The sequence below is a fragment of the Lissotriton vulgaris genome, chromosome 6 (assembly GCF_964263255.1).
Source record: "Lissotriton vulgaris chromosome 6, aLisVul1.2, whole genome shotgun sequence".
Taxonomy (NCBI): domain Eukaryota; kingdom Metazoa; phylum Chordata; class Amphibia; order Caudata; family Salamandridae; genus Lissotriton; species Lissotriton vulgaris.
Window position 1 is genome coordinate 252,573,414 of NC_141694.1, and position 13,115 is coordinate 252,586,528.

The 13,115-nt window shown below is 49.6% G+C and overlaps 1 protein-coding gene across 2 annotated transcripts in view; it reads left to right on the plus strand.

Annotated features, from left to right (window-relative positions):
* Positions 1-13,115, plus strand: part of PUM2 (pumilio RNA binding family member 2) — a 755,055-nt gene that overhangs the window by 610,763 nt on the left and 131,177 nt on the right. For both annotated transcript variants that reach the window (XM_086926282.1, XM_086926283.1), the window contains exon 18: positions 11,356-11,481. In XM_086926282.1, the coding sequence (XP_086782408.1) occupies positions 11,356-11,481 (126 nt within the window). The remainder of the gene's footprint in view (positions 1-11,355; positions 11,482-13,115) is intronic.

Below are 13,115 nucleotides of genomic sequence, written 5' to 3' on the forward strand. Positions count from 1 at the left end.
TCTGGAAGGAGAAATGAGGGATGCTGACGTAGACTCTGGTCTTAACTGCCCTTGACCCTACTGAATGGATGGTTAGGTTGGACATGCAGGACACCTATTTTGATATACCTGTCCTGGCGGCCCATTTGAGCTACCTGAGGTTTGTGGTGGGACAAGAGCATTTTCAGTTTGCTTTGCTTCACTTTGGCCTCACCAGTGCCCCTCTGGTGTTCATGAAAGGGATAGCTATGGTTGCAGTACACATTCATAGGTAACGTTTTCCAGTTTTCCCATGCCTTGATGATTTGCTGATGAAGGCGTACTTGCCCAAGGCAGTCGTCAAACACCTCCAGACTATGGCAAGCCTCCTGTCTTCTTTGAGATTCACTATCAATGTACCAAAGTCACACCTGACTCCTTCTCAGACTCTACCCTTTGTTGGAGCCATTGTGGACATGGTTTGGTTGTATGCCTTTCTCCTGAAAGGAAGAGCCCTTTAGGCTAGGATTCAGATCTTTCAGCCTCATTCCTGCATTTCAGTGAGGTCAAATCTGAGGCGCTGGGATTAATGACATTGTGCTTGTCGAGCACTCCAAGTGGTGTGTGCGGGCTCAGCAATGGGTCCTGAAGTCTGTCGGCCCATCATCAAGGGGACCTCTCCGACCATGTCCAGATGTCGGAGGAGACTGCAAAAGACTTTCATTGGTGGTTACTGGACCGTAATTTGGTCAGCGGGAGACCTCTCTCTCTCTCTCCCTACCCCACACAGAGCAGCGGATTGTGGTGACTGATGCATTGCTGCTGGGATAGATTTAGGCTAACCATGAGTGATGGGGTGCCAATCTGGAAGAGGTGGCGATCAGAGACCTCTGGTCTGCTGTGGAATCCTAGCTCCATATCCGCGTTCTAGAGCGGAGGGCCATCCACTTGGCACTGACAGCCTTCCTTCCATTCATCAAAGGAAGGCTGGTACAGGTGCCTACAGACAACACCACCTCAAAGTGGTACTGCAACAAATAGGGTGGGGTGAGTAAATGGACCCTGTGCCAGGAGGCCTTGCACCTCACGAAAGTGATGGGCCATCACAGAATCTTCCTGGTTATGAACCACCTGGCAGTATCATTGAATTTCAAGGAGAACGAGCTCACCATTTGGCTCCTAGTATATTACAAGTAGCTGTAAAATCCAGAGGTGATGCAAGGTCTCTTCCACAATTAAGAACCTTGGCTCGAGCTGTTCGTCACCACTGAGAGTGCGCAACGCCAGCACATCTGTACACTGGTGTGTACTAGTCGTCTCTCGCTTGGAGGAACGTTGCGCCTCAATTGGAACTTGCTACTTCTGTATGCCTTTCCTCCAACACAACTCCTGCCCAGAGTTCTCAAGAAGATCATTACAGACCTGGTCCAAGTCTTCCGAGTGGCTCCGGATTTGAGGCAGAGAGTATGAGATCCAGAATTCCTGTGCCTGATCATCTGTCCTCAGATCAGGCTCCACCCAGGTTTTTTTCCTTTTCCACGTGCAACGCGGATCCAGATCATGCTCTGGGCCTGTTTAGGCCTTTCCCTTTTCCTATTGCGTGTGTGTGGGAACAGTGTGCGAATGCCTTTGAGCTTTAAGACTTGCTCGCCTTGCGGACGCCTGATGTCGGTGACGGATCCTCACCCCATCTGCATATGGTGTTTGGGGGAACACCACGACTCCACTGATTGTGAGGCATGCCAGCATATAAAACCGAAGTCCCGGCAGGAGCGCCGGATGAAACTTTTCTCAGCTTGCATGTCCAGGTCGGCGTCGTTATCTCACCTGTCCCCTGCGGAGGGTTATCAAGCCCACTGCCTCCTCGTCGACATGGTCCTTCTCCCAGGTCGCAAGAGCGTTGCTCACCTGTCTGTAAGTGCCGCAGTTTGTCCCCGAGGGTCGGTTTCCGGCCTGTTGGGGGCGTGGGCTCTCCGCGGATGGTGCGGCCCCGCATTTCCTTCCCCTTATCTGCCGTTTCCCAGTGTGGGGGCGACTAGAGTCCAGATGGAGACCTATGCAGTGGCTTTGCAGGCCTCACTAGCTTCTCCTCCTCCTTCCCCTCCTGGTGTCTTTCCCTCCACCCCTCTACCAGAGGCCCCCTTTTGCAGCATTCCTTTCCTTCTTTGCCGCCGCTGTTGTCTCCCCTGTCACAGGAGGCCCACTGGTTGGACTTCTGGGGGCCCAATATGTTTGCCTCAATCAGTACAGCTCTGTGGGCCCTTACTATGCTGTGTGTTTTGGATAGGGCCACTTCTTGTTTGTGGGACTCAGTGGAGTCCCTTATGTCTACCGCTTCTCAGGAGGGTGCCTGTGTTGATTTTAGGCACCATGTGTTGAATGGCCGGGTGCTGGCGGCGTTTAATCTTCGCTCTGGACATCTCGCAGGTGCTGGGTCGTGCCATGGCTTCTTCGGTTGCCCTTCGTCGCCATGCCTGGCTTCTGGACAGTGTTTTCCCAAAGAACGTTCGAGAACGGCTGGTGGACCTTCCTTTCGATGGTACGCTTTCGTTCCATGCCCCTGCGGACTCGGCCATCCAGAGGTTCTTGGCGGGGCTTTGTCCTCCTCCGCCTCCCCCTTGTTCTACCCCTCAGTGACCTGTAAGTTGATCTGGTTCTTGGAGGGGTTTTTCCGTTTGGGCGGGTCGCCCCTGTTGTCTGTTCTGTGTGCTTCATGCTCACTCGACTCCTCCTTGTTGTGACTTTGGTTCTGTTGGCTGCGGGCCGGCCCTTCTTGACTGTGTGTTTTTGCTTTGGGTTTTTTACACCATGCTGGCCCTGAAACTGGGTCCCTCCCGGCGTGCTGACGTCAGCTTCCTTCTTTTCCGCGCGATGTGAGTGCCTCTGGCCTGTTTTCAGGCCTCACAGTGTGCGATGCCTTCGGGATTCAAATCTTGTAATTCGGTCTTGCGGCAGATGTCAGCGAAAGACCCGCATCTTTTTTGTATGTGGTGTCTGGGCGAGCACCATGACTCCACGGACTGTGAAGTCTGCCAACGTCTGAAACTGTATGAAGCTTCTCTCGGCACGGCTGTCCCGGTCATAGTCGTCTCGCCCCCCGGCCTCGTTGTCGTCTGCAGGTCCGTCTACTGTCCTGTTCGCCATCGATCGCCCTCTGGGTCCGGGGCCGTCGTTCTCCACTTGGTAAGTCGAGGCGCTTGTTGCCTAGGTCATCAACCTCACCTTCTTCTCTGCTTCAGCACCCTCAGCATGCTTCACAGGATCTTCAAGTCGATCCCCACCAAAACTAGGAGGATGGTCACCCAGGCCCTCGTCAGCAATAGACTGGACTACGACAACGCACTCTACGCAGGAGCCCCCGCCAGACTCCTGAAACGGCTCCAACTCATCCAGAACGACTCCGCACGGCTGATCCTCGACATCCCCCGCCGCAGCCACTTCACACCCCACCTGAGACCTGCACTGGATCCCCATCAACAAGAGGATAACCTTCAAACTCCTCACCCACGCACACAAGGCACTCCACAACACCGGAACAGCATACCTCAACAGCCGACTCAGCCTCTACACCCCCACCCGCCATCTCAGCTCCGCAGACCTCGCCCCCGCATCCGAAGAGTGACAGCCAACGGCAGATCATTCTCCCACCTTGCCGCCAAGACGTGGAACGTCCTCCCCATCCGTCTACGGCAGACCAAAGACGACCTAACCTTCAGGAGACTCCTCAAGACCTGGATCTTCGCACAGTTGCAGCGTTCCCCCCCCCCCCCCCCCCCCACCCCACCCCACCCCCCAGCGCCGAGACCCTGACGGGTATGTAGTGCGCGTCACTAATGCTATGATTAATTGAGTGTCAGGGGATCTGGTTCCCAGAACCTTCCGGATGTGCGCTCCCGACGATCGTCACCCCTCTGTCCGCTCTTTCTGGGTGTGGGGAGGCCTATGCTACTGCCTTGCAGGCCTCCTTTAAGTCCTCTCCCTTTCCTGGGGTGTCTTCGGAACCTCTGCCACTTGTGGGGTTTCCGACGGACTCACCGGCTTGTTCGCCCCCGGCTCCTATTGAGCCCTTGCCTCTCAGGAATGTCGGAGATGTGGTGTGGTTAGGGCGCGGCCCGGCTGGGTCCCCCTCTTCGTTCCACGGCGCCTCTGCCGCGCTGCATGGCACCGCAGGTGGTTGCCCGTGCTTGTAGCCCTGACTTGAGCACACCCCAGCCTTCCGGGCAGGCCGCCACCTGTCTGGCGCTCGGATCGGCGCCAGAGGCACACCTCCTCTGCTCCGCCTCCGCTCCTTTCTCTAGAATCTGAGCCTGCTTCGGATGTGGCGAAAGATTGCCTCGCCGGCCCCGGCGACCTCTTCTTCAGAGGGGGAACCTATTATAGTTTCGGCACCGACTCGACGCTGGAGGCTGCTGAGTCAGCGTCTGACGAGGCACAATCGGCGCCGACACATGTCGTTTCAACGCTCTGTCGAGTTCTGGATTCTTCTATAGAGGCCTCTGGAGAGGGTTCGGTTCTGCTCTCCCGCCCGGCGTCGCCCGGAGGGTGCTACCAGTGCTCCCCTTGGTGTTTGTGGCGCACCCTCAGTGTCTTGGGAGGGTCAGCCTACAACCTTCCCTCACTGATGAGCTGTTTTCTCCTTCACGGAGGGCTACTGAAGCTGGTGCGGCTTTTTTGAGAGTGGTCTCTTCGGCCACCCGCATCTTTAATATGCAACCCCACTCTACCCCCTTGTCGGTGGACCCCTTGCTGGAGGTCCTCCACCGTGGGTCTGGCAATGTGGAGGCACTTTTGCCTTTTGATGCATCCCTCTATGATGCCCTCTTGGGTACCTGGGTCCGCCCTTCTTCAAGTGAAATGTGGCGTGCTCAGTTTTGCTCTGCCACGGCCCAGCTCATCACGATCTCGTCTGTCTTTTTGTGCATCCTGATGCGCAGGGGGTTGTGTTACAGACTCACTTCCTTCTCTGCCCCCTTTAACGCTTCCTCCCTCTCGGGAGTTCAGGTGGCTTAAATCCTGGGGTAGGAATGTCTTTGCATCCACTAGTGCAGCCCTTCGATCTTCAAATACCGTGTGTGTTTTGGCTAAGGCAACGTCTGCCCTGGTGAACTCTGCAGAGTCTTTGCTTACTGCCACCTCCGAAGGTGCTCGCGCTGATCTTCTTCACTCTATTCTTGTTGTCCACGACCTGGCCGAATTCACAATCTGTTCAGCCTTAGATACTGTGGATTCTTTGGGCCGAGCCATGGCGACCTCTGTTGCCTTAAGGTGTCACGCTTGGTTGCGAGACTGTGTCTTCTCTGAAAATATCCGGGAACATCTGGTTGATTTACTCTTTGATGGGGTTTTGCTCTTTGATGCTCACGCCGAGTGGGCGGTGCACCGGCTGTTGGTCGGCTTTCGTCCTCCCACTTGGGTCCTTTTAGGCATGTATTCTGTGGTACTTTTTCATTTTCGCATCCGTTAGATGCGCTCTGTGTTTAATATAGGCAGTGAGCCTCTAGATGCGCTTTGTGTTAACATGAGAAGTGAGCCTTACGTCTTCTTTTTATGTGTTACCCTTTTATTAGCATCACGGTAACGTCATTTCAGCCCAGAACTCTGTTCATGGGTTCGGTTTGTTGCTGCATTCTTTTGGGCCTGGCTTTTTGCCCTAAGAGGTGTCCCCATTGTCTGGGGTATACATACTCCATGTGGGGTACTTGTACGCTATTGTATAGCCTTGCTTATCTCCCTGGGCCTGGAGATGATGTGGGCTCCATGCACCTATTGAATGTCCATTGCACGGTATTCTAGGTTTCCTTGGTGCCATCTGCTTTTGCCATGGAAATACATCTCTTTTGGAGATTTCATGATCTGCTCTTTGTAGCCGCTCCTGCCTTCTTTTCAATGTGCCAGCTATGGTCTGGCATATACGTTATGCCTACATGCCGTTTGCCTTGGTTTCCCCTTCCTACGCTGCCACCTCCTTGTCATGGTTGCGAACTTTGGACCAATATCTTCATGTGTGGTTGAGCCCTTTTTAAGTGGTTGCAAATTGCCATAGGCTCTCCCGTGCTTCCACTTCCTGGAGTGTTTTTCAATAGTCATATGCTCCATTTTTGGTATTCGACACTATCTGTGTCTTTTGGAGTGTTGGTCTTGGATTTAAGACTCTTTCCACCATTTGTTGACATGGCGTTTTTTACCCTTTCCCTTCAGAGTAGCCTACTCTTGTTAGTACTACGCCTGTGGGGCAGTTCTTCTGATGGCAGTGGTCATTAATTACTGTCGGCAAGTCTGTATGGTGATTGATCCTCTGGCTTCGGGCTGCCCGGTCGGGCGCTCTTCTGTTCCTGTGTAAGCCATTTAAGGCCTCTATTAACTTTTGCCGGCAACGTATCCTACCTGCTTCAGCGGGTATGGGGTTGATGCTATTGCCCCTTTTTACCCTTTTGGGGCTGGGTGTGTGCTCGGCATGCTTCTTGTCTTGCTGGCTAATTCCAATATCTTGCTCAGGTTCTGGCTTAACTTTGGGCTTTTGCCACTGGCACTTTCGGCCTTCTTTTATACCTGGTCTGTTTTGCACTGGTTGCATCTCTTCCAGTTCATTCCAAGCTTGAGTTAATGCACTTTTCATGCGCCATTTAGTGGAAAGGGATCTCTCCCTTTCTTCTGGGGATCATACAGTTCTACCTCTCATTTTTTATACTGGTACGGTGTGGCGCCATTCTGGCATGTTGTCGGATATCTTCTATCTTGTGCCTTCTGCTGTTCGAGCTGCTGGGGTTGCTGTCGGACTGCTCTGCCACAGTTTATTCCCCTTTATCCGTCACCCTGTTGCTGGATCACATGCATGGCGCTTTCTGTTGTCCTGTCGCAGACCCGCCTCCCTTTTGGGGATGGCTATGGTATCTATTCCAAGTTAAGGAATCTGCGGCTAGATGTCTCTATCAGATGTGCGAGTTACTTACCTTCTGTAACAATGTATCTGGTAGAGACGTTGTCTAGCCGCAGATTCCTTAACGCCCACCCAGCCTCCCCTTTCTGCGAGGACCATTTCTGGTGGTGTTCTCCAATGGCCTCTTCAGTCGCCATTGGGTTTTATCTTCAGGGGGGTTCCGGTTGTTGCACTCCCCTGGGTGCTTTCCTATACAGTTAACCTCTGCTGAGGGGCTTCTTTCTGTTATATGCTTCCTTTCATTCAAGGGAAGGTTTGTTTTACTCTCCAGTTCCCTTCCCTTCAGTCTGCCTCTACTGCCTCGGGTCCTGGTCTCCTCATGGTCTTCCTCTTTGAGGGACGGTTGTGCTCTGTTTCCTACCTCTGTTTTTAGAGAGGAAAGCCCAGTCTTCTCTTTCCTTCCTACAATGAACTGCTGTTAATTCTGTGTTCCGTTCTTACTGGACAGCCAGCTCCACAGGGCACTATAGGTCTATTTCTGTCTATTGTGATGTTCTTCCCTTGTTGCACTCAGAAAGGGGCCTCCGCTTAGCTTGCGGGGCTTTTTCTCATGGTCTCCACTTATATGTGTATACAGTGTCTGTCTTTAGGATGGTGTCTTCCACCATCCCCTTTCTTTATTCACAAAATTTACATTCCCCGCATACTGTTCCCATACTTTCACAGTTTTTATTTGTTGGCTCTGCGCTGTGCCGTGGAAAAGTTTCTCCGAAGAAAACGAACGTTGGAGCGCCGGAAGGGACTTGTATGACCCCGCTGACGTCACGTACGAGGCCGACGTCAGGGCAACGTCGTGTGGCGCCGTCCCCCGGCGTGCAGAGGTGCTGCTGCAAAAAGTTCCCGATCCAGTCTCACGCCTGGGGATATTCTAAGTTAAGGAATCTGCTGCCAGACTACGTCTCTACCAGATACATTGTTACCGAGGGTTAGTAACTCGTACTTCATGTAAGACAATCTATCATTTTGCCCACATTTTCCCCACCTCCGTACCCTTCCAAGGAGGAGGAGAGACGCCACCGTCTGGACCCTAAACGTGCGCTGTCATTCTACCTTGACCGGACCAAAACTTTCCGGTGGATGATCAACGCTTTATTGGATATGTAGGTGCCAAGAAAGGCCAGGCCGTTCAAAAACGTACCTTTTCTCGATGGGTTGTCTTTTGCATACAGATCTGCTATGCTTTAGCAAAAAAGGATCCTCCACTGGGGTTGAATGCTCATTCCACTAGGGCTATGACAGCAACCACTGCACTTGCACTAGGAGCCATACTCCTAGATATCTAGCAGGCGTCAACGTGGGCATCTCTGCACACATTCACTAGACATTACTGCCTGGACAGCCAAGTCCGGAGGGACGACTATTTTGCCTGTTCGGTCATCCAGGACATTCTCGTCTGAACTTGGTTTGCAGACCCTCCTCCGGGGATGGTTTTGCTGGGGTATCTATTCGTTAACGATGTATCTGTAAGAGACCTATGGTAGTTGTAGATTCCTTAGCGCCTACCCCATCCTCCCTGCTCTGTGAAGTGATTTCTAGGGAGAAGGACTCCCTTACAGGGTCCTAGGTATGGCGCACCATTTGTCAGTGTCTTTTATGGCTCTGTACTTCTGGTGTGGAAAGTCGTGTCAGAACCGACTTCAGCGCACAGGGGCAGCGTCTAAGTAGGCCCTGCAATGTCATCCCGGCGACCACAATGCCGACACCGCACGCAAATTCGACCAACGCCAACTAATGACGCACAGGGGTAATGCTAAAGAAAAATCTCTGGATCCAGACTGACGCCTGGGGAGAATTCTAAGGTAAGGAATCTACAACTACATTTGCCTCTTACAGATACATCATTACTGAAGGTAAGTAACTTATTCTTAAGGGGCGACCCCGAACCTTAGGCAAGCAAGAAGACGAACCGAAGAGCCTTTCTGAAGAAAGAAGAGGGTGACACCAACTGCCTTGGTCCCAGCCCTACCGGCCTGTTCCAACCTCGATCTTCTCCAGCGGAACCCCAGCATGTCCAACCGCCCCCCCTAGAACCCAGAGAACCTGTCCTGCCTTCCCTGCAACGACTCTGTTTCCCATTAACACCGGACTTGCTTAAGAACCAGACTCTGGCTCTGACGCCCACGGCCCGAGTGCGAGTGGCCCAACACCATTAGGAGGTCTCCCCAGCGAACCTGACCTGGGATGTTGTGATCACAGATCTACCTGAAGCCTCCTGACTACGCCTGCAGCCTCTACCCATAGGGTCCACCCCGACCGCAACCGGATTTGGTAAGGAAATCTGACACATAAAGACACTCCTGAACCCCACGCCCCACGGACTTCGGTGTCCCAACTGATAATGTCCAGGCCCCCCCTTGCTCCCAAATTACCTCTCCAGCTGGTGGTAGCCTCCGTGCCTGAGCCTACAGTCTTTGTGGGTGCACCTTGTGTGCCCCCTTTGCCCTGAGCTTAACCCTAGGAGCTTTGCTCCCACAACCCAGTGGCCATTGGCTAACAATTGGCCTCAGCCCTCTGCACCTGCCCGTCCTAGTGCGCTAAGGGTGTTCTTCGAATGCATCCTTGACCCTGGGGGAACCCTTGTTCAAACCCCAGAAACTCAAATCTCAAAACAGATTGCTTACCTGCAAACCGATAACCACACGTCCTCCCGTAGGATTGCATTAACTGTATTTCCTCTGAAAAGTTTGAAGTGTTGATTTGTGTTTGTATGAAAAACCAAGCAACTGTGTTTTAATGCAAAAGTGGTTTAATTGCCTTTGTCTAGGAAATGTCCCAGTTTGATATCTAGGCCTACCAGACTGAGTAAAAAAAAGTGAATCCAAAAGTAGTCTCAAGTTCATCACTAAGTAATTACAACATAATGCCAAATGCCTTTAAACATTTTACAAACCTGTGATAATGCCAATGTCATCCAACTTGCATATTCTTATTAACCTGTTGTAGAAATACAACTTTACTGACCTGTACCAAGCCCTGCTTGGTTCTAAAAAATAAGATACAACTAAGGAAATATTTTTTATACAAACAATCTGAGATCAGTCAGTCAGTCGCACAGCTTTATTAGATCTTTTGTAAATAGACCATAAAAGCACAACATCTCATATAAAATAATTTCAAGTTATTAAATACATATTTACATTGGTTAAAATAAGTACTAACCAAGTTTGCTGTGATCAGAAATAGGACCTTTAAAATCATTTGTATAAAAGGAGAGAACGGTTTATGATTAAAAATTATACACTATCAACAAGTGGTCCCACCTTTTTCCTCTTCCTAAAACAGGCCCATAGAAATGAAGCAACACAAAAACATACAAATGGGTCTGGTAAAGCCTTTAGAAAATACAAGGCAACCCGGCATTGCCTAAATTTTTGGTGCCTAAGGATTGGAAGTATAAATATTTTCCTTTCCTCAAAGTAGTTTTTACAAAGTTCAGTCTTTGAGTGTGTGACATCATTTCTTGCCTGAGTGTGTACAATAAAATCTTAACACCACCCTCTGATAAAGCCTTACTGCTCGCCCACACTACCACACATAGAGAGTAAGATGTTATGTACTTTTACCTCTGTAAACCTTGGGGGATGCACTGGAATCTGTGCACACTATACCTTACTTTGGTATAATATATACAGAGCAAACTTCCTACACTATGTCCTTCTCTGATCCATAATGTGGTACTTTAAACTGGCAGCAAAGGGTTTATTCTGCAAGGGGTTGGGCCGACGTGTCTCAAGGACAAAATAAACATGAACGCCTGTCCTTGACCCCAAACAATATGCCCTGGGAGTCGGGCTGTAGGGGTTCCGCACCCCTGCTGGCTATTTAATGTTGACAGCTGAAAGGCTTTGACTTAGCCTGCTGAAGCTTTGGATGAGATTCTAGCAGTTAGGAGCGTTTTGACCCAACATATCCATGTGGGACATTTGTTGACAATTGTGGCCTAGTAAGGGGATGGTCAGCTTGATTTGCTACATGCTATGTTTTCTGATGTTCTGATGTTTTGTCTTTAACCCAGCAAGACTGCAGTTGACACAGTTAAAGTTTTTATGTTGTCCCTTTCGGTCTTTTTAACTTTACCTGGTCAACCTCCTTTATTCAAGTCAGCAATGGTGAAGACTTTTCTAAAAAGATGGATGTTCATGTGTCCTCCAACACTTTTCATTATGGTTCAGTGGATCCAGGACTTGGTTCTGTCTTTCCTTTTGGGTGTGCCTATTGATCCCATGCACAGCTGTTATAACTGCTTCGTCAATGTGCTTTTTCTTATATCAATTTCTTCTTTGCTGTGTCAGTGACCTGCAGGTCCCCAAACCCTCAAGAATGGGTACTGACCATTTATTTTAGTCTTAGTTCACTTGGTTGTAAAATTTAAAATTGATTATTTGGCACTGATAGAAGCAATGTTTTAGTGTCTCTAGATACAACTTTCCAAAAGATTTTAAGTGTTTTCTTTCTTCAAGGTATATGTTCTTTCAACTCATCCCTACGGCTGTAGAGTTATACAGCGCATTTTGGAGCATTGCACTGCTGAACAGACACTGCCCATTCTGGAAGAATTACATCAGCACACAGAACAACTTGTCCAGGTAAGGTTTAATTTCCTGTCCCCCTGTTTCTATTTCATATTAAAAATAGAAAAACCTATTAATAAAGGTTTTCAGTTTTGGAGTGGTATGTGAAATGTGCAGCTGTAAGCAAGTGTTATTGTTGAATATTTCTTCTCTTAATTTTATTAATTTGTTTAGAGAACTGACCTTTTCGTTCAAGCTCTGTTCTTCCGCCTTCTGCATGTTTTTCTGGTAAATTTTGAAATGACGAATAGTTGATCAAAAGACACTTATTCAGGGCCACCCATTTAAAAAATATATATATACGTTTGGAGGGTGAGAAGGAGTAGTGCCCTCTTACCCGAGCCTTTTTGGGCCATGGAAACCCCTTCCCCTGGGGCCGGGTACCTTAAGTAAGGTGAGGGGGTGAGCACCCCCTCTCCGATGATGGCCCTGGGGACCCCATCTCCTGGAGCTGAAATGTGCAGAAAAGGGAGGCTGAGCGTTAAAAGGCCCCCATGACCTCATTCCCTGTGCCCAGCTCACGTACTCGGTCCTGTGGAGCCCACCCCTGAACAAAGCAGTTTACCTGTCCACACTAGTGCAGGCAGGTAAAAGTATATTTGCTCCCGCCAGGCGGGAGCATTTTTAAAGCTCCTGCCAAACTGAAGCAAACATGCCTTCCCTCCTGCAGCAGCAACAAGTCCCGCCGCTGGGAGCCAGACCTATGTTCTGGTTCCCTGCCTGCATTGCTGCTGCGGTTCCACACCCCGCAGCCCTCAATGTGTGGTTTGTGGACAACAGAGCACCCACCTCTGGCCCCATGGGATGGGGTCCTCAGGGTCTACAAAGGCTCGGGTGGAGGAGCCGCAGAGCTCCGTCCTTTTTTTATTGGAATTTGGCCCCAGGGGATGGGGCCCCCTGGGACCAAGAAGCCTTAGGGAGGGGAGGCTGTAAGAAAGTGGCTCTGTTTATACTGGACAAAGTAAGGTACAGTGTGCACAGATTCCACAGTCCCTAGAGGTTTGGCAGAGGCTAAAGTTAGATATAACCTTACGCTCTAAAGTGGTAGCTTGGTCGAGCAGTAAGGCAGTATCAGAGGACAGTGTAAAGCATTTGTTGTACAAACTCAGTCAGCAAATTGTCTCACACACTCAAGAACTGAACTCTAGGCCAATGTTTTGTATAAAAATATACTGTTTTATTTTAGAACCAACAAGGTATCAAAATATACTTTCTCTGAATGAGTTACTTTAGGTAAGTGCTTTTCAAAATAGGCAATAGATTTTTTTGTTTTTTGAGTACAATAGATGCAGCAAAACACAATTTCAAACAATGTTAAATTGAGCTCAATGGGATTTTCTAATTAAATGAAATTAGTTACTTTATGGATTACTTTTCTAACCTCAAGACTGTATCCTAGATTCAGTCCTGGGACATCTCCTGTAAACAGTTGAGTAAAACCGTTTTGATTACAGTAGTGATTTTTAAGGAATATTATTGTATTTTAAAAGTTGACACTTGGAAACTTTTTCACATAGAATCACCAATGTTATCTATGGGTGGAAATTCACTTAGCAGGTAGGTAGTGTTATATTTACTTTTTCTTACTCCGTGTTGGATCCTGGATCCAGCACTGGTGCATCTCCTGGAAACAATAGAAAGAATTTGTT